General features: G+C 37.8%; 2 protein-coding genes across 7 annotated transcripts in view; one reads left to right on the top strand and one right to left on the bottom strand.

Moving 5' to 3' along the window:
* The window catches only part of ANKIB1 (ankyrin repeat and IBR domain containing 1), a 139807-nt gene extending 127323 nt beyond the window's left edge, over positions 1 to 12484 (bottom strand). For 2 of the 3 annotated variants that reach the window (XM_042917581.1, XM_042917583.1), the window contains exon 1: positions 12202 to 12484. The gene's annotated coding sequence lies outside the window, so the exon portion shown is untranslated. Of the gene's footprint in view, positions 1 to 9524; positions 9621 to 12201 lie in introns of all 3 variants that reach the window. The other variant, XM_042917582.1, reaches the window with a different exon arrangement.
* A 303-nt stretch (positions 12485 to 12787) lies between these two features.
* Positions 12788 to 21230, top strand: part of KRIT1 (KRIT1 ankyrin repeat containing) — a 41003-nt gene continuing 32560 nt past the window's right edge. Inside the window, exons 1-3 of one of the 4 annotated variants that reach the window (XM_042917588.1) lie at positions 12788 to 13108; positions 18225 to 18328; positions 19266 to 19425. In XM_042917588.1, coding sequence (XP_042773522.1) covers positions 18227 to 18328; positions 19266 to 19425 — 262 coding nt within the window. In that variant the 5' untranslated portion in view covers positions 12788 to 13108; positions 18225 to 18226. Of the gene's footprint in view, positions 13257 to 17994; positions 18065 to 18224; positions 18329 to 19265; positions 19426 to 21230 lie in introns of those variants that run through there. The other 3 variants (XM_042917586.1, XM_042917584.1, XM_042917585.1) reach the window with 3 other exon arrangements.

Below are 21230 nucleotides of genomic sequence, written 5' to 3'. Positions count from 1 at the left end.
AATTTATGCAAATTGTATGTTGCAATAAAAAACAAACAGTAATTTCAAATTGAACAAGAGAAGCATAGGATATGTCATTTTTAGAAATGGGACAAGCTGAATAATAAGTATTGGAAGTCAATGATCGGTAGTCTATGCTAGAAGCACATGATTATCAGGTGCATTTTTCAAAGGAAAGGCATACTCCTCAGGCAGATAAAATCATAATTCATGCCACATATATTTACTGAGCACCTACCATTTGCCAGACAAGTAGGGAAATACAACAAAACAAAATAAACTAAAATCCCTGTCCCCATGGAGTTTACAACATATTCGTGTAAGATGTTATTTTAACAACAGCAACAACAACAACAATAACAACAACAACAACAACAAAGCCAAGAAGGGGATGGGGTTTTGGGATGCTGTAATTATTCAAAGGACGATTAGGGAATGTAACATTTGAGTAAAAAAGGTAATATTTTATTAATTCCAATTATAATATTCCAGGCAGAGGAAATAGGCAGTGAAAGGAGCATGCTCAATACATTCAAGGAACAGAAAAGAGGCCAGTATTATTGTAGTGTATGTACACTGAGGAAGAAAGGAGTAGGATATGAAGTCAAGAAAAGTAATGGGGCAGACAGACTTTTGAGGGTCTTAAAGGGTCATCGTAAATTGCTAGGTAAAAAGAAAAAAGAAAAGAAAAACCACTAGAGGATTTTTAGGAGAGGAATGAAAGACTTGACTTAGATTTAACAGGATCACCCCGGCTGGCTATCTACAAGACTAAGGGGAGAGGCAGCAATGCTAGAAGCAGGGAGACTACTTAGGAAGTAGCTGCAGTAATCCAAGTAAAAGTTGATGGTAGCTTGGACCTGGGAGGTAGCAGTGGAGGTGGTGTGAATATTTGATCAGATTTTGGATGTACTCTGAAGGTAAGGATGGAATTTGCTGACAGATGGGAAGTAGGAGTGAGGGAGAAGAGGAAGATAAGAATGACTCCACAGTTCTTGGCCTGAACACCTAGAAGGCTGGAATTACTATTACTGAGAAGGGATGATTGCAGGAGGTGAAAATGTGAGTGGGAAGGTGGGGAATCTGCTTAAAATTGAGCATACTACATTTGAGAGGCCTACAAGACGTCAGGTAGGCAAGAGGATATACCAACGTGAACCTCAGGAGAGAAGTCTGGGCTAAAGATACAGTTTGGAAGTTAACAATGTATAGATTGTATACTATTTGTGTAACTAATTTAATATTAAATATAAACCCACTGACATTTTCTATACATATTTTCCCAACTTTAAAATACTGAGATTTTTCTCCTGCCAATCTAATAGAAACTAATGACTTATAAGTTATTTAGTATATACATGTTAAAAATGATTCAAAAATAGAAGCCAGAAATCAAACAACATCAAGGAGTAAAGGATATGAAAAAGCAAGGTAGTGAAAGGAATCATTCAGACCTTTAGGCTATATGACTTTTAGGTTATGCATTGGCACACTGACATTATGGTACATACTCTATTTAAAACTGGTCCTTGACATGTAGTTGATGTGACCTAGGTTTAAGGGCACAAAATTCCAAATGAAGAGAGGTCTCTTTAAATCATATTCTAAATAGCAGGTGGATAAGAGAAGTTCCTAAGTAAATGGACTTGAAACCTGTTTTTTCCCACTCCGATCCTTCCTGCACCTATTAATCTTATGTCCATACAGCTATGTGTTTACCTTCTCTTATAAGATAAGATTTGGAATTATAGTAAATTTCCTTCATTTTATCTCTCCCATCAGAGTTCCTCATCTAAAGAACTTTGGAGACAGGGCGCCTGTGTGGCTTTGTTGGTTAAGCATCCGACTCCTGATTTTGACTCAGGTCATGTTCATGGTTCATTGAGTTCGAGCCCCATGTTGGGCTTTGTGCCTGCTCGGGAGTCTGTGTCTTCCTCTCTCCCTGCCCCTCCCTGCTCTCTCTTTCTTTCTCAAAAATAAATAAACATTAAAAAAATAAAGAGCTCTGGACACAGAAAAATGACTTGAGGAACAGTTTTTAAAATTCTTCCACTGCTTCTATACAACTAGTACTATTTTAAGGGCCTAAGAGAGGCATAAATTAATTTCATACAATAGTTGCCAGGAACATCAGCAGCACCTGAGACATTACTGGAAGTGAAAACTCTCAGGTTCCACCCCAAATTGACTGAATCAGAACCTTTGGGGGTGGGGCCAGCGATCTGTGCATTAACAAGCCCTCCCAGTGATTCCAAAACATTTTAAACTTTGTGAACTTCTAGCTCAGAACACTAGGGATCAATTCTCTCAATGAATATCAATTGAAAAGGCTGCTAGGCTATAATCCTTGAGCATAAGAATCTTACTACTTTGCACTTTCACTGCATGAATCTGGCATTTAAGCCACATTCAAAGATTGTGAATAGTCAAAAAATCAGAAGTAACACCTCCCTCTGAATTTGTTTTTCTTCATCCTAGGATACCAAGTTCTCAGTACAACTTCTATCTTTCCTTCCTAGTCCTCCTTACTCTATAGAAAAGGTAATTTTTTTCAATCAGAATATCATACACTAACTTTTAAAGTAATTCTGTAGATGTCATGTCAAGTCACATTTCAGAGCAAGAAATACTCTAAGATTACAGTTGGCCCTTAAGCAACATGGAAGTTGGGGTGCTGACCCTACAGTCAAAAATCCACATATAACTTTTGACTCCCCCAAAACATAACTACTAATAACCTTCTGTTGACTGAAAGCCTCAATATAAAGTTGATTAACACATATTTTTAAAAATAATATATTTTTTAAATGTTTATTTTTTTTTGAGAGAGAGCAGGGGAGGGGCAAAGAGAGACGGGGGGGGGGGGGGGGGGGAGACACAGGATCTGAAACAGGCTCTGCGCTGACAGCAGAGAGCTCAAAAGCGAGGCTTGAACTCATGAACCGTGAGATCATGACCTGAGCTGAAGTCCAATGCTTAACAGACTGAGCCACCCAGGCACCCTGATTAACACATATTTCATACGTTATGTGTATTATATACTGTATTCTTGCCATACAGTAAGCTAGAGAAAAGAGAATGCTATTAAGAAAATCATAACACATTTATAGAACTTTACTGTATTTATCCCAAAAAATCCACATATAAGTGGGCCTGTGTTCAGATCCATGTTATTCAAGTATCAACTGTATTTATCCAAGTGTATCAACTTACAAGTAAGAAAATTGGGGCCTACAGACATTACATGGCAAGTACATCCTAACAGAGGTGGACAGACACCAAAGGATAAAATTATCGTCTCCAGTCATCTCTACCTGGACTGAGTCAAAATAGCTCTTCTAACAGATTTAAATAAAGGCATTAGAAAGACTGAAAGAAATACAAGATAATCTTTACTTTTCCAACTGTTTTCTGGAAATACAAATAAATACATCATCAAAAACCATCATTGAAGGGGCACCTGGCTGATTAAGCTGATTAAGCATCCAACTCTTGGGTTTTGGCTCAGGTCATGATCTCAAGGTTTGTGAATTCCAGCCCTGAACCGGGCTCCATGCTAACAGCGACAGCAAGGGCCTGCTTGGGATTTTTCTACTCCCCTTCCCTCTTTGCCCCTCCCCGCTTGCGCACATTGCTCTCTCTCTCAAAATAAATAAATAAACTTGAAACAAAGAAACCCATCACTGCTTTATTTCCTTGCAATAGTGATGTCTTTTTCTCATTTTGTGCTCTATATACTAACTGGAGAAAAAGACCCTTAACATTAATAGGAACACTCTGCAGCTATCTAGTGAGGTGGCATGCTGCACGCACCAGAATCTTGTCCTCCACTGTCCTATCAGTTCAATACTAAATTTCCCAGAAATGAATCTCAAGACTGTTTACAGCAACTATTTCATTCAGATAATGTGGCAATTTTTCTGACCAACACTTACCTTCCTGGTTATACCCCATTCAACACAGAGACTGCCTGGAGAAAACTAGAGTGTAGCTCCTTTGATACTCTGTGCCCCAAGTTGAAAACCATTTTTTAAATTTATTTTAAAAATTTTGTTTAAGAGACAAAACAGATGAACATAAGGGAAGAGAAACAAAAATAATATAAAAACAAGAAGGGGGACAAAACATAAGAGACTCTTAATATGGAGAACAAACAGAGGGTTACTGGAGGGGTTGTGGAAGGGGGGATGGGCTAAATGGGTAAGGGGCACTAAGGAATCTACTCCTGAAATCATTGTTGCACTATACGCTAATTTGGATGTAGATTTAAAAAAATAAAATTTAAATAAAATTTAAAAAAAATTTGTTTAAAGTTTTATTTATTTATTTTGAGATACACAGAGAGTGCATGACTGGGGAAGGGCAGATAGAGGGAGAGAGAGAATCCTAAACAGGCTCTGCACTGCCATTGAGGAGCCTGACGGCAGGGCTGTAACTCACAAACCATGAGATCATGACCTGAGCTGAAATCAATAGATGGACACTTAACCAACTGGGCCACCCAGGTGCCCCAAGCTGAAAACCATTTTAATTGTACTCTAATCTTATTTCACAAGGGTTCTGCGGTAACTTACAAGCAACATTCTGATAAATAAGTTAAGGGGAATTAAGTGTTGTGGAAGGTAGCACAGCCTTCCACGTGGAAAGAATATGAGCTTTGGAGCCACGAAGATCTACTGGGTTCACGTTTTATTTCTAGTCCTTAGTTGCCCTCATTTTAAAGGACAGAAGCCATAATATTAGCATTCTGCCTTACATTGTTGATATATTTAAGTTTTTAGTTATTTTAAAATATAAACATCTTGAGAACAGGAAGTACATTTTATATATCTCTGTATCACTCACATCATATCCACATAGGTGTTCAACAGATATTTAACTAATATGGAATAGATTTTATTATTATTTTTTATAGTAAGCTCCCTGCCCAGCATGGGGCTCAAACTCACGACGCTGAGAGTTACATGTTCTACTGACGGAGCCAGCCAGATAGCCCTAATATGGAATAGATTTTAATATATCAGATAAAACTCCTAATAAGTGCCCTTGCTTCCAGATTCCACTCCCTAAAGCACCCTCCCCCTCAACTACAACTAGCTTACCTTTATCAAAAGACACATCTGATTTTGTCCAATTCCATTTTAAAACTTTCCCAAGGCTCATAGCCTTTAAGAAATTAAGGGAAAGTCTCTGCCCAAACCAGAATTTATCTCATCCTACCCTATCTCTTATAACTCAGGCCCACTTCTGAATTACTGAAGCTCCTGGAATGTTCTTCCCATGACCCTAACATGCTCCTCTTTAATAGGCTAACGTCTACCAGTCATTCAGGTCTCAAAAGCCACAGTTCCTCAACTCTTAACATAGTTAGATGTCCTGCCTCCCTAACTTGATAATACACCCAACTTACCATCTAATACTGAATATGCACTAGAAATGTATCTACTATCTACTATCTAGTATCTACTAATACTAGAAATGTTTATTCTGCTTCTCCAATTATCTGTAAACTTTTTGGGGACAAGGGTCACACTGTACTGAGTTTTATATGCACTGTTTATCATAGTTAGTGACATATAAAACACCTTTAATTAATATTTATTGAACTTAATGATAAAGTCCAATGTTCTCAAAATCATTAGTTTCCAATTTGATAATATAATCATGTTTATTTCCCTGTCTATAAATAATTTTGGGGGGAAAAAACCATAGCTGCCTAGTAGGTTAAAGAAAAAGATTCTGGTGCCTTATTCTGTACATACATTTATTATGACAAAGAAGACAAAATGAACATTATTACTTTCAAAGAACAGAGAAAATATTTCACAAGAACTTGTTATTATCAGGGGACCTGCTTTGTGCTGGCCTCATCCCCAGAAAAGAGAAGGCATTTATAAATATGGAAAGAAAGAAGGTGAGAAAAAATCCTGGAGTATTAGACTGGAATTGGAAGTACAGGGACGAACTTATGGTTTTATAAAATATACACCTAGATACAGAAAAAATTATGGATATATATGTATGTATTACATATGTGTGCATGTATGCAAACCATACTTGCGTAGTCACACATTTCCTAGTCCCTATAAGTAATGATACCCCAGAAAGCAAGAGCACACTAAGCCCCTAAATCTTTTTTAATTTTCTTTAATGTTTTTATTTATTTTTGAGACAGAGAGAGACAGAGTATGAACAGGGGAGGGGCAGAGAGAGAAGGAGACACAGAATTCAAAGCAGGCTCCAGGCTCTGAGCTGTCAGCACAGAGCCTGAAACGGGGCTCGAACTCACGGACTGTGAGATCATGACCTGAGCTGAAGTCGGACACTTAACCGACTGAGCCACCCACATGCCCCTAAGCCCCTAAATCTTTGTTTTTAAATACCATCTTTTACAAAAACAAACAACAATGACAAAGACCAAACAGGGCTCCTTGGAGATATGGCTGATTCCAGGGCTAGACCAGGCAAAGTACAGAATGAACAAGGAACAGCATGTTCTGCCAGAAATGCAGAATGAATGAGATGGGAGAATGATAAATAGGCAAATAAGCCAGCTTGAAGGGGCTCCCATGGGTTAAGTCAGGAACAATTTAAACAGCAAAGTAAGTAATAATAGTAACAAATCACAACAAATTAAATAAAATTGAAATCCATGAGTCCTTACTGATTTAATACACAAATGGGGGAGAAAGGAACGTTCCACCTTACAAAAAAATACCAACTAATACAAGTAGAAGGAATAATAGAAATAGAGGAATATCATTTGGCAATCATCATGTAAGTGGTTAATTAAGGTGAGAGCCTTCACTGATACCCACATTAAGGCTAGTAGTACAGATGTCTGATGAGAAACAAGATGCTGGCATAATTTTGGAATACCTCTCCACAAATACTGATCAAATGCAAAAGGATTTCAATATGATCAAGGTTTTAATCACCAACAGTGGCAAGGTTTGACATCATATGCCTCTGGATGCAATGCACTAAGAAGGGGACAGACCTATTTCTGTGGTATTCCTGGCCAGGAATGCATGAACTGATTGGAGTCATGAGGAAATATTACACGAACCTAGGCTGAGGGACATACAGAATGTAGGGCCTGTGCTTCCTAAAACTGTCAAGGACAGGAAAGACAGGGAAAAATGAGGCTGAAGAAGTCTGAAGAAACATGACAACTAAATGTAAAATGTATTCCTGAACAGAATCCTGGACCAGAAAAGAATGAGATATTGCTCGGATTGTCAATGAAATATAAATTGGTTCTTTGCACTAGATGGTAGTGTTGTACCAATGCTTATTTTCTGATTTAGAGCGTTATATGTTGGTTATATAACAGAGTAACTTGTTTTTGAAAAATAGACACTATAGTGTTTACAGGTGCTGGGACAGCATATCTGCTGCTTGCTCCAAAATGTTTAGAAAAAGACTAATACAGGATAAATATATATATATATTTTTACACACATATATACACACGTATGTCGCATTATGTATGGAAACAGAGGACCGGCAATAAAAGAAATGCAGTAAAATATTAACAATGGTGAAATGTGAGGGAAGGGAATATAGGAGTTCTTTGCTATCTTCTGGCATCTTTCTGCAAGTCAGAGAAAGTTACCTTTTCTGTAAATCACTTTTTTCTGCCAGAGGCCAGAAAACAGAATAAAAACCCTGGCCTAATATGTTTATTTACATACTTTCCTTTATAATACTCTGAGGGGATAGGTTAAGAAGGAGGACAATGTTTTTAGGCTTATTTGGAAAAGAGCATCATTGAGTTTTTAAATGAAGTTTCCTCTCTTCGTGGATTTTCAACAGGCATTTTACAGTTCAATGAAGAAAGGAATCTTGACTTACTCATCTTTATGGTCCTAACACCTAATGCATTTATAATTTAGTCACTATTATATACCAGAACAGGAATTCTCAACATTGTTCTAATCAGAAAACAGTGACCTGAGTAACAAGAATTCTGCTACACAGAAAGGGAAAAACTGTCTATGTCAAGTGAAAATATGTCTGAGAACAGGAAAACAGCAAGGATTATCTTTCTTAGGAACTTGAAGGAGGATTATCTGCTCTATAGTCCTAAAAACAGAAGAATGTGTAACCAGTAGCAAAGGCCTTAACTTAAAGAATGGCAAACTGCTGGGAGTTTATGGTAAAAACAAACCAAACCAAACATACAAACAAAAACAGAATAAAATGTTTAGAACAGAAGTGAGGTTTTTGGAGAAAACAATGGACAGTGGAAGATCATCTTTAAAAAAAAAATGTGAGGGTGGGACGTGTGGGTGGCTCAGCTGATTAAGCATCTGACTTCAGCTCAGGTCATGATCTCATGGTTGATGAGTTTGAGCCCTGCATCAGGCTCTGTGCTGCCAGCACAGAAGCTGCTTCAGATCCTCTACATCTCTCTCTTTCTCTGCCCCTCCCTGCTTGTGTGCACGCTCTCTTTCTTTCTCTCACAAAAATAAAAACATTAAAAAAAACCCCTTTTTTTTAATGTTAGGAGAGTCTTGGTGGCTCAGTAGGTTAAGCATCAGATTCTTGATTTCAGCTCAAGTCACACGGTCTCACAATTCAAGAGACTGAGCCCCGTGTCCCGTGTTGGGCTCTGCACTGACCATGCAGAACTTGCTTGGTATTCTCTTTCTCCCTCTCTCTCTGGCCCATTTCTCATTTCTCAAAATAAATAAATAAATAAACATTAAAAAAAAAAGTGAGACTTTGGAAAATGATTAGATAGAACTATATTAAATCATTAGGATAAACCATATATATTTAAAGATTTTTAAACCTGAAGGAATACATTTTCACTGAAATGTATTCAAACCTTCAAGACATCAGACAGTTGTCCAAGTTAAACTCAAAACTTAAAAAGCTGAATAGATTTCATATAGCTCAACATCCTATCTTTCCTGGAGAATTTTTTTGGTACATTTTATAAGCTGTTGATCCCATTGCTAAACTAGAAGAAAAAAGAAGTTATGTACCTGAAGATCTGTAATACGATTAACCATAATGAACTTCCAAATTATCTTTTCGAAGGTTTCAATAACTACTGAAAATTATATTTATAGTACATAACTCATCTGCTTTAGAAAATAAAAGATATTAATACCTTATGAAATGAGAATTTTTCTATTCAAAGCATTAGAGAATTAAAAATTGCTATATCTATATTACAACTTCTTTTCCTGATAGAGGAATCTAGCATATTACAAGTAAAACAACATTCAGTATTACTATAAATCAGAATCTGTATGGTTTTTAAATGGAGATAAAACACTTCTTATGACTATTATACGAATTGAATGAAATTATGTATATAAAGCATTTAGCATGGTGGCTAGTGTGAGTCAAGCACTCAGTAAATGGCATTAAATGTGTTTATTCTCATAGAAATGATGTGAAACAACCCTGAAATATGGTGAAGTGACTTCAAAACCTATTAGAGATGTCTATAAAGGCATATGGATAGAATCTAGACTGACAAATTCGATAAGGAAAGGAATTCTTACTTAAACTTGTAGTCCCAGAATCTAACAGTGCCTGGCACACATAGTAGGCATTCAATAAAGGTTTACTGACATGAAGTGAATATGAAAGGAAGTTATCTGTAAAAGAAAAAAAGAGGTAGCCTGAGATTGTCTGAAAAATAAGCTTACAGTCCAAGAATTACTATTCCCTAAGCAAGTCACTTTGAGAAAGTAAAGAAAATACAGAAACATTTTTAGAACCATGCATAGAAACTCCTCTGACTGGCCTTTTAAATAATAACAGAGTCACTCTCAAGTCTGTTTTGGCAAATGTGTCACATATGAAGTCTAATATTATAGAAAAATATTTTTAGGGGCGCCCAGTTTGCTTAGTCAGTTGGGCAGCCGACTACAGCTCAGGTCATGAACTCACCGTCTGTGAGTTCGAGCCCGCATTGGGCTCTATGCCGCGAGCTCAGAGCCTGGAGCCTGCTTCCAATTCTGTGTCTCCCTCTCTCTCTGCCCCTTCCCTGCTTGCTCTCTGTCTCTGTCTCTGTCTCCCTCACAAAAATAGTAAACATTAAAAAATTTTTTTTAATAAAAATAAATAAAAAAAGAAAAGTATTTTTAAATTTCATCTAAATAACTGTTGTATCCATCCTCAAAGAGTGAAAAAGCACCCACGGCACTGAGAAATATTTTCTAAATTCCATTCAAGGAGAATCAGATAAGCTTAATTCAAGTTTTTCCATCTATTTATACAGAAAAATTACCTCGGAACTTTTACTTACAAGTACATTGTAAATATACATATTTCACTTTCACAAATTCATCTTGAAAATCAATTGTCAAAAGTGACCAGTGCTACCGGAATACAAAAGAGTAGCTAACGAACTTTTCTCCCTTGTCTCAGCAGCCACCTGTTAGAGCTCATCCTGATGGCACAATCTGCAAGGTTTTGCAACATTTTCATACTGAAAACTCTAAATTCTCAGTGCAGCTGGCAAAGAGAAAAGTATAATACAAAAATACAGTCCTATCTTCCCCACTCTATTTCCAAAGATAATAGGAATCAATAGACTTTTTTTTTAAAAAAAGGCTTTTCTAAGTTATGGCCCATCACCTCACTTTTATTTGGAAACTGATCAATTTTATGCAAAGCAAATCACGTCTTTAATAATACACTCAGTGCTTGATTCTGAAACAAGCCAGTAAAGTACACTTCTAGACAGACAGCTGGAGCTACATCTCCTGAGCCTACTTCAAACTAAAATCTGTGAACAATGTGAAGTTACAAATCAAATAATAATCCAAAATCAATTGCTGGAAGAAGGTTTTGAAAACGACAATAAAAATCATCATTAAACACATCTACCTTTCCTAACAAAATGACTATGTCTTCAGGAAAAAAAAATGACAAAGCTACCAGTTTACATCACAGAACAGTTTACAGAATGGTAACAAGGAACCTGCAATATGCAGAGAAAAATTATTCTTAAATTATTATTTGCTTCCTGCAGTGCCCTGTAAACTGTCAAAAGCATGAAGGCCACTGACAATATTACAATTATTTTTTCATCTAATTTCTGGAAAGTTCTGCAGTGGCAGTTTAGAAAGCAAACTAAATTTTGAAAAGAAAAAATGCTTAGCCGGAAATCTGGAAATAAACATTTCGTTTATTTTTTACACTAAGAAGCAGTAAGGTCATAGGGGCCAAAATGTGTAATATCTGTAGGTGGCTGATCCAAATCAGTAAAAATGGGTCTCTCTGGAATTAAGGACTTAAAATAATATCTTACCAATACAATCTGACATGATCTTTAAAAATCACTTTTTTTAATCACTGACAATGCAAAACTTTCCAATACAAAATTTATTTCAACAAACACAAACACATACTTCATAAATTCAGAACTAAATGTAAATCCAAAACACTAAAAATTACTTAAAGACATGAAAAAACATATTTGAAACATCAGACTTTTGTTTTTACGTTCATTTCTTAGATCTACTAGCAAAGCTCTTCTGGAAAGGGTCTTCATTCCAATACAAGATTGTTTAATATGCAAATTCCGTGTGAATAGAGCTTTTGAGACTAATTCTTAAAACCTCCTTAGGAGATGCTTAATTACAGCTGTAGTTCCAATCTCCTGCGACTCAAACAGTAATGCACAGAAAAGAGCCTATACACAGTTACGGTGAGGAATGAAGGTCCAGGAGAGACCCATCCTTTTGTTTTGGTGGCAGACGCTGCAAAAATAAAGGTCCAATAGAGCTATCTGCACCTATCCCCACCCATCACAACCCTACAGAGCACTTTCACCCATCCACTCAAGACCCTCTAGCTCACGAGATTTGCCCAACCCGTGGCTTTCCACGTCTGAAAGGATGGGCGGGGGAGGCTGCGAGGTCTGGGATACAGATAGAAAAAGGGGGAGAACACAGATCTTTGAGGACAGAGGGACAAGGAACTGCATCTGGACGAGGATGGGACGTGCCACGGAGACTTGCAAATTCACTGGGAGAAAAGCCCCATGGGACCAACAGAGGCTGTTGCCTATTCAAGGATGGGGACAGGCGGAGGTACAATCCTCCACAAGAGGAAGGAGACACATTTGTAAGAGACCCGGGAGGGCGTGGACTAGGCAGCGCCGAACTCAGAGCCCAAAAAGGATTGAGATAATCTCAAACACATTCGTATGGTGAAGCTGAGACTTACGGTTACTTCCCGGGCTGAGGATAAGGGTCAGGTGGACCCCGAAGCTCTGCAGTTCTGCCAAAGCCGTGGCCGCCTCAGCCTCTCGCGCCGAGCAGGTGACCTCAGGTACCCTCCCGCCCCACCCACCCAGGCGGGTGCCCCCTCCTCGCCGGCCGGAGTGCGCCGGGCAGAGGCTGCTGGGGCCGAGGGTGCGCACTAGAGGCCCGCGAGGAACGCTGCGTGAGACGGAGGCACCCGCGACGAGGCTCAGACTGGGCGGGCGCCCCCCATCCCTCTCTGGCCGCCTCGCCGCCTCACTCAAGAGAAGGGAAGAGGGGGCGGTGGCTTTTGCCTCCGCCTCGCGGTCAAGTCCGGCTCATGCTCCAGCCTTGCACGCGCGCACGCAGCCTGGGCCGCCCTCCTCCCCACCCCCGCCTCCGGCTCAGCAGCTAGCGTGCCGGCCGCTGCCACCCCCGTCCTCGAGCCGCCGGCACCACCAGCACCAGACAGCCCGCAGCCCCAGCGGGAAGCAGCAGGAACGGCAGCAGCTAACCCGTCGACCCGGAAGCTTTTCCGTCGCCAACCGCGACGCTGCGAGGCGCATAAACCCGGAAGTGATTTCCTCGCCCCGGTAGCGGCGATATGGAAATCAAAGGCTTTTGAAGACCTGGAAACCCTTACTTTCGGGAGAGTGTGATATGGTGCTGAGGTCCGAGTAGAGGGAAGGCCAATAAAGAACTAGGCGGCAAGAGTTTCTCCGAGTCCAGAGACTCGAGCGCTTGAGGCGCATTTTGGGAAGAGCGGCCGAACACTCCAGGAGGCTTCTGGTGGCTACGGAGGGTTTTCCTGTCACAGGAAGTTAGGCCTGGCTGCTGGGAAAGAGAAGGAAGGAGGAATGAGAAAGCGGTGACAGCACCCCGCCCCGCAGGTGACTGTCCCACCCAGTGAGTTGAATGTAGAGGTCCTGGAAGTGCTCGGCCGCCCGCACGGGTGAGACGAGGAGGAGCGAGAACCAGATTCCCGCGAGGGAAAACAGAGGTGGGAGGCTGAACTACCTCCACATCTAGTTTCTCCAGGCAAGGAATTTATTTCTTAAAAGTAGTAACAAAGAGGCCAGAGCCACTTCTGGGGTGGCAGCTCTTTGAGCAAAGAGACGTGCACGTCCTTTCCCGGTAGTGGACGTTGGGTGGTGGCGGAGGAAAAATCTGGCAGAATGTTGGAGATTTTGTTTTTGTTTTTGTCATTTCGGGGAGGCGATTCACAACTTGTCATTCCAGCTCATCTAACCTCTTAACACTTCTATCTTTTGAGGCTTTGGGCTTTCTCTGCTTTTTATTTATGGTGTATTTATCTTCAAAAGAAATCATTGATCTAGCTGGCCTAACTCAGGATCTCACTCCCATTCCCTTCTGACTCGCTTAGAGAACTTGTGCGCCTTCACAATTTGTTTGCAAATGTTTCTTTCTCTTTGAATCTATAGTCTCTTAACTGCCTTGGTGGCCTCATCTTATTTGGGAGAAATGACAAAAATTCAAATATGTTTTCAAAAAAGTAAAACGATTCATTCCATGATCTTCTCCAGCCCTCACACCATGCTTTACTGTTAGTTGGTTCACCTAAATATTGGGTTGCAGAACTATAGTGGCAGCTGATACACAGCATATTTAGTACACTATGTATGAAATTATGCTCCCCCAAATAACCTTAAGTAACATTGGTGTTCACTGTAGGATTTCATTTGGTTCCCAATGTCAGTATTACTTAGTTCCTTCTGTATTAGCCATATTTAGTGTAATTGCCTTCAAAAGCAATTTGAAGATTATTAAATATCTTAAGTTACAGAACGGAATGCCACTTAACAGAAAGAAAGTCTTTGAAAATTATCAGTGACACTTGTTGACCTTGATAAGTGATGATTAGAATTGGTGGGAGGGACAAGGAGAAAGCAAGCTTACTTAGAAGTAGCACCAATGGCTATTTTCTGTTCTACTTTATTAATAATTCCTCTCTTTTTAGCAAAAGGATGAGATTTCTATGGTCAATAAATCCCTATGGAGGAATTCTTACTGATAATTTAGTTGCCATCTCTTCTCTTTAACGTTATAATGCTATAAAATAGTGAATTGTTCCAAGAGAATAGGGAAGGGTCAAATAACTTAGCTACTCTACCTCAGCTTTTTTCCTGTAACATGGGGATAACAGTAATAATACCTATTTCATCAGGTTTAGGGGGGAACAATGAATTAATGTATGTAAAGCATTTAACATAATGTCTAGTACATAGTAAGCATTGTAAGTGTTATTCACATTATTTTAAAAACATATTAAGCGTTATATTGAGAAAATGAAAGCAACAAAACCTAAGGACAACTTGATAAAATCACTTTGGCTGGTGGGGATAAAAAATATGCTTTCTCAGTGATTTTCAACTATGTGAATAGAAACATTTTGTGGGTTTGGCTTGGTTTGGTTATTTCAAGTTGACGGGAGTTAAACAAAAGATTGAGAAACATTGTTTAAGGATGAAGAAAGGGGATCATTTTCTGTCTCAGGAACATTTTACAGAGACATAACGTAACATCCCAATTTTTGGTTTTTACTTATGAAGATATACTTTCTGATCACTGCTGGTAATTTCCTTTTTTTTATAAGTGAAATGTTTTATTACTTCTTTTAATTTAATTTTCTTTTTAAATTTACATCCAAGTTAGTTAGCATATAGTGCAACAATGATTTCAGGAGTAGATTCCTTAATGCCCCTTACGCATTTAGCCCATCCCCCCCTCCCATAACTCCTCCAGTAACCCTCTGTTTGTTCATATTTTGAAGTCTCTTATGTTTTGTCTCCCTCCCTGTTTTTATATTATTTTTGCTTCCCTTACCTTATGTTCATCTGTTTTGTCTCTTAAAGTTCGCATATGAGTGAAGTCATATGATTTTTGTCTTTCTCTGACTAATTTCACTTAGCATAGTACCCTCCAGTTCCATCCACATAGTTGCAGATGGCAAGATTTCATTCTTTTTGATTACTGAGTAATACCCCATTGTATCTATATACCACATCTTTTTTATCCATTCATCCATTGATGGACATTTGGGCTCTTTCCATACTTTGGCTGTTGTTGATAGTGTTGCTATAAACATTGGGGTGCATGTGCCCCTTTGAAAGAGCATACCTGTATCCCTTGGATAAATACCTAGTAGTACTATTGCTGGTTTGTAGGGTAGTTCTATTTTTAATTTTTTGAGGAACCTCTATACTGTTTTCCAGAGTGGCTGCACCAGTTTGCATTCTTACCAGCAATGCAAAAGAGATCCTCTTTCTCCGCATCCTCACCAACATCTGTTGTTAGCCTGAGTTGTTAATGTTAGCCATTCTGACAGGTGTCAGGTGGTATCTCGTTGTGGTTTTGATTTGTATTTCCCTGATGATGAGTGATGTTGAGCATTTTTTCATGTGTCATTTGGCCATCTGGATGTCTTCTTTGGAAAAGTTCATGTCTTTTGCCCATTTCTTCACTGGATTATTTGTTTTTTGGGTGTTGAGTTTGGTAAGTTCTTTATAGATTTTGGATACCAACCCTTTATCTGATATGTCATTTGCAAATATCTTCTCCCATTCTGTCGGTTGCCTTTTAGTTTTGCTGATTGTTTCCTTCACTCTGCAGAAGCTTTTTATGTTGATGAGGTCCCAGCAGTTCATTTTTGCTTTTGTTTCCACTGCTGGTAATTTCTACTAGCGTGTACTTTGTAAACTGGTAAGTCATCTTGTCAACTTTGACTTCTGCTTACTAAATTTGCAATACCCATATTCACATACTGAATCTTCTCTTCTTCTCCGGCGTAAAAGGCTCTAGTTTGTTCATCTGTACTCAATATAGCAAATGTTTTTTTTTTAAGTTTATTTCTTTTGAGAGAGAGAGTCGGGGAGAGGCAGAGAGAGGGAGAGACAGAATCCCAAGCAGGCTTTGTGCTTTGGATCCTCTGTCCCCTTTCTCTCTCTGCCCCTCTCCAGCTTGTTCTCTCTCTCTCTCATAAATAAACCTCTGTCTCCCTCCCCCCCCCCCCCCCCCGTCTCACTCTCCCATAAATAAACCTAAAAGAAAATCATTCCTTTGGGGAAAAAAAAAGTATTTTTGATGTTTTGTTAAACAGAACTTTCTGGAATAGCAAAGAAATGTAACAAGCCTGCCCATGGGGACTAAATGGCATTTGTACACCTCCCCTTTTCCAAAGTGAAAACCAGAAATGCCCCTACATGCTTTCAAATGATCCCAGGTAGGGTACCACCCTTAGTTGAGAACCACTTCTATATATTTGTAAGACCTTATCGCTTGGAACATTATCAGTTATACCTAAGCATTTTTCAGAATAGAACGAGCCATAACAAAATGTCACCTATTTCCTATACTTAGTCACTTGAACTTTTATCTAAAACTCAGTCTAAACATATTACTAACTGTAGTTATACCTTTCTCTATTATTTTTTAGCTCAAGTTATTCTTTTCCAGTCCCTCTGCATGTGTTTCTGCCTTAGCAGTTTTGCCTTGATATGTTAACAACTTTTGTTCTTTTCCTAACTTAATTAAGCCTTTGTTTTCTTTTTTCATGTCACTGAAAATGTGTGTATTTAAAATATTCAAGTATGAATATTTCTTGAAAATCAATTTTTAGAATCTTTGGAGGATATGTTAACATTAAATGATATAAAAACAAAATACCGTAACCCTCATGGTTGTGCCTTTTTTCTATTACATCACATTTGTTTATGTTTTAAAAGGTGAGTGGACTGTGTAGTACTATATATTCCAGAGAAATTATGAGTATTAATAAAGCATTTTCCTAGATTTTTAAAAATGTTTATTTATTTTTGAGGGAGAGAGAGAGAGAAAGAGACATAGAGTACGCATGAGGGAGGGGCAGAGAGAGAGGGAGACACAGAATCCGAAACAGGCTTCAGGCTCTGAGCTGTCAGCATAGAGCCCAACGTGGGGCTTGAACCAACGAACTGTGAGATCATGACCTGAGCCAAAGTCAGATGCTTAACCGACTGAGCCACCCAGGTGTACCCCTCCCCATTTTTTTAATGGAAGTTTATCAGCACAGGAATTGATTATTTTATATTGTGTCTAGAAGATTAAGGATTACTTGATTTCTCTTTTAGGTGCTTAACAGAAAAAAAGGTTTGTGTAATTATGCTACATATGTTATACAATGTATTCACAACACAGTGTCTTTTTTTTTTTTTTTAAACAACCAAGAAAGTGCTTGAAATTCAAATACTTTTTGGAAATTCACCAGTGGATACTTAAATTAGTCTGGGGAAAAGGTGTGTGTGTGCACACAAGCATGTGCATGTGCATGTGTAAAATACATATTTGGAAGAAAAAGTTGGAGTTATCTAGGGAATTGATAATGGAAGTGGAAAAGATTCTTAAATCATCATCAGAAAGATTTTATCAACTGACCAAGTGTTTTTGATTCTGCAATAGGCATCTCCAAAGAAAATTTGTAAGGTATATTTTAGCTAATCCAAATGTCAAATATCGAAGTTCTTTCTAAAGATTTTGGAGAGAATGTCAATGGCAGCTGCCTATTTCCAGCTTCCAAGCTTTTAACAATATGACATTTACTGGTGTAATCTGGTGTAATTTATAGAAAATAAGTGTGTAGAATTCTGAATTATTATCTCAGGTCATTATTTGCTTAGTATTTATAAGACATTTTATAATCTTTTTTTTTTTTTTTTTAGGTCCAAAAGGCAGATTCTTACACAGTTTAGACATACAAAATTATTATCTCCATTAAATTTTTTCACAGAAAAGGAAAAAAGGAACATGAGAAAATCTTAAAATTATAAGCTAAGATTTTGAATAGTTCAGTGGTAAGATCATCATCTCTGGTTTGCCTTTTAGGTAGTATATATATTATATTCTAAGATAGAAAAATAAACACGTTATTTTTGAAATTGTTTTTCAAACTGATTATGTTGATTATGTGTTTTTTAGTATTTCAGAGGATTTCTGTTTGTTTGTTTTATAAAGCAATGGGAAATCCAGAAAACATAGAAGATGCATATGTTGCTGTTATTCGTCCAAAGAATACTGCCAGTCTCAATTCTCGGGAATACAGAGCTAAGTCCTATGAAGTGAGAACAATTTACTTACATTTGATTTGCTACCATTGAATGTCATTTTTGGTTATTTTCATTTACATATATAGTCTCCTCATATCCTCTGAATTTTGGTTGACAACCTAGATCTTGGAAAAGTAGAACTGATGCTTCTAAAATCTCTGCTCCTCACTGTCTGCTTATCTGTTGCATGCCTTGTGACCATTTTTTAATTGATAGGTGTAAATTATTAGATATTAAAGGCAGTCATTTGTGTTTTCTTTATAATGTATAGATTTAATTTTTAAAAAGTACAATTTATGAAATGACTCTAAAAAATTAAAAAAAACATTGCAAAAGTCAGCTTATTCCAAGTTCCAATGTAAATATTGTTCTTGGTTATTTCCCCAAAGAACTCTTTTTTAACAGTTCATTTTAAAATATCTTTTTAACTTTAGTTAAAGTTTTAGGCAATTAAGTTACTTCTCTGTAGTCCGGAATTGTATTACATATACTAATAAACGTGATTGAGGCCAAAAAAAACCCAACAACAACAAAACCTAAAACAGAATTATCTCTTCTATGTGACAGATTCTAGGCATCATAAAATACTTCTAACTCCAGCTAATTTCTCTAGCTTAAATTGCTTTCTTAAGGTTAGTTATCTGAAACCTATTAAAGGATATTGCAGAGGTTCTCAGGAGGTTGCTGCTTCAGTAATGCTCTGGCTTACCAGTTCTCAATCCTGAATGTACTGTTGAATCACCTGGGGAACTTTAAAACTTTCACTACCAGGGCCCCACTCCCCACACATGCTGATTTAATAGGTCTGGGATGAAGCTAGGAATTGCTATTGTTTTAAAAGCTTCCCAGGATATTCTAATATGAAGCTAGGGTTAAGAAAGACTGTTGGCTTATTATAATCTAGGGCAAGTAAATTTTATTTTAAATTTTAATATTTTTCTCATCTAAGATTTTGTTGCATGAAGTTCCCATTGAAGGACAGAAAAAAAAGAGAAAGAAAGTTTTATTGGAAACTAAACTTCAAGGCAACAGTGAAGTAACACAAGGCATATTGGATTATGTAGTAGAAACTACCAAACCAATTTCTCCTGCAAACCAGGGTATCAGAGGTAGGAAACTTTTTCTTTTCCTTTTCTTTCTTTGTTTTTTTTTTTTTTTTAATACAGTTTCCTTCAACTGGTTGTGGAGAAAGATATTTTTAAAAATATATTAAGATCAATTTCTTTGGGTAGCCTGGATAGCTCAGTTTTAGAGTGTGTGACTCTTAATCTCAGGGTTGTAAATTCGAGTCCCACATTGGGTTTAAAGATTACTTAAAAATAAATTTTTTATTTTTTAAAAAAATGTTTATTATTTTTGAGAGACAGAGACACAGGGTAGGAGCGGGGGAAGGGCAGAGAGAGAGGTAGACAACTGAATTTGAAGCAGGCTCCAGGCTATGAGCTGTCAGCACAGAGCCTGATGTGGGGCTTGAACCCATGAACTGTGAGATCATGACCTGAGCTGAAGTTGGACACTTAACTGACTGAGCTACCCAAGCGCCCAAAAATAAAATCTTTAAAAAAAAAAAAAAAATCAATTTCTTTTTATGTTCCTTTCCATTAAAAAAAAAGAAAAAAGCTTGAAAAAGACTCAGAAAACTTTTTTTAAGGTGTAGCAAAGCCCTTCAAGAAATAACTTGACTGTAATGTTCTTTTAAGTTGAAAAATATTTAAATAAGTTGCAGTGTTAATGATTTGTTCAGTAGAGATAGGAAACCAAGGGGTGTCTTGAAAACTAAGAGAAAATTCAAATCACTTTTACGAGAAACATAGTTCTCAATTTAAGTGTCTTTGAACTACAATTTTTATTTATAAGGAAGCTGTTTAAAAATTAACCAATGGGGTATCTGGGTGGCTCATTCGGTTAAGTGTCCAACTTCAGCACAGGTCATGATCTCGTGGTTAGTGAATTGGAACCCCATGTTGGGCTCTGTGCTGACAGGTTAGAACCTGGAGCCTGCTTCAGATTCTGTGTGTGTGTCTCTCTCTGCCTCTTCTTCACTCATGCTCTGTTTCTGTCTGTCTCTCAAAAATGAATAAATGTTTAAAAAAAAAAGTTACAAAAATTATAAACTATGTCCAAGATTCAGGCATTATTATTAAGAAGCTAAAGCCAATTTCAGTCAAACAGCTGTTGAAAACAGTTGTTGATGAGGTAAGGCATACCTCTCTGTGCCTTTTTTTTTTTTAAAGCTTATGCAGTGTTTTTTTTTTTTTCTGTTACTCTGTCTAGAAATTGTCTAATTCATCTGTTTTCAGTAAAGAGACTATTTATGTTGCAGAGATAGGGTTGAATCCTGTGGTTTCAGTTATTAGTTATTTTGGGTATTTGTTGTCTAGAGACAGTTGAACTGTAAGCCTCTGATTCATAATTTTTAGAGTATTATTCACCATATTTTACCTTTTTTTTAATGTTTATTTTTGAGAGAGAGACAGAGACAGAGCATGAGTGGGAGAGGTGCAGAGAGGGAGACACAGAATTTGAAGCAGGCTCCAGGCTTTGAGCTGTCTCCACAGAGCCCGACGGAGGGCTTGAACTTGTGAACCATGAGATTGTGACATGAGCCAAAGTTAGACGCTCAACCAACTGAGCCACCCAGGTGCTCCCATATTTTACCTTTCTAATAGGTAATCTCCCTAAGAGGGCCTGAAGGGTAGAGGCTCTAAGGCCTTACAACTCAGTTATAATAAGTTACTGCATAAATTTATAGATCTCTGATACATATTCTAAGTCCCTTAAAGAGATCTCCTTTCCCTAATCATCAGATTGATTTTTTAATAAAATGATCTAGAAATTGATCTTGGCTAAAAAGGGGACTATCCTTGTTGGTGATGAAGGCACATAAAAGGCTCTTTTTGGACGCCACAAATTT

The sequence above is a fragment of the Panthera leo genome, chromosome A2 (assembly GCF_018350215.1).
Source record: "Panthera leo isolate Ple1 chromosome A2, P.leo_Ple1_pat1.1, whole genome shotgun sequence".
Taxonomy (NCBI): domain Eukaryota; kingdom Metazoa; phylum Chordata; class Mammalia; order Carnivora; family Felidae; genus Panthera; species Panthera leo.
Note: the sequence above shows the minus strand (reverse complement) of the source record. Positions and strands in the feature narration are given on the sequence as shown.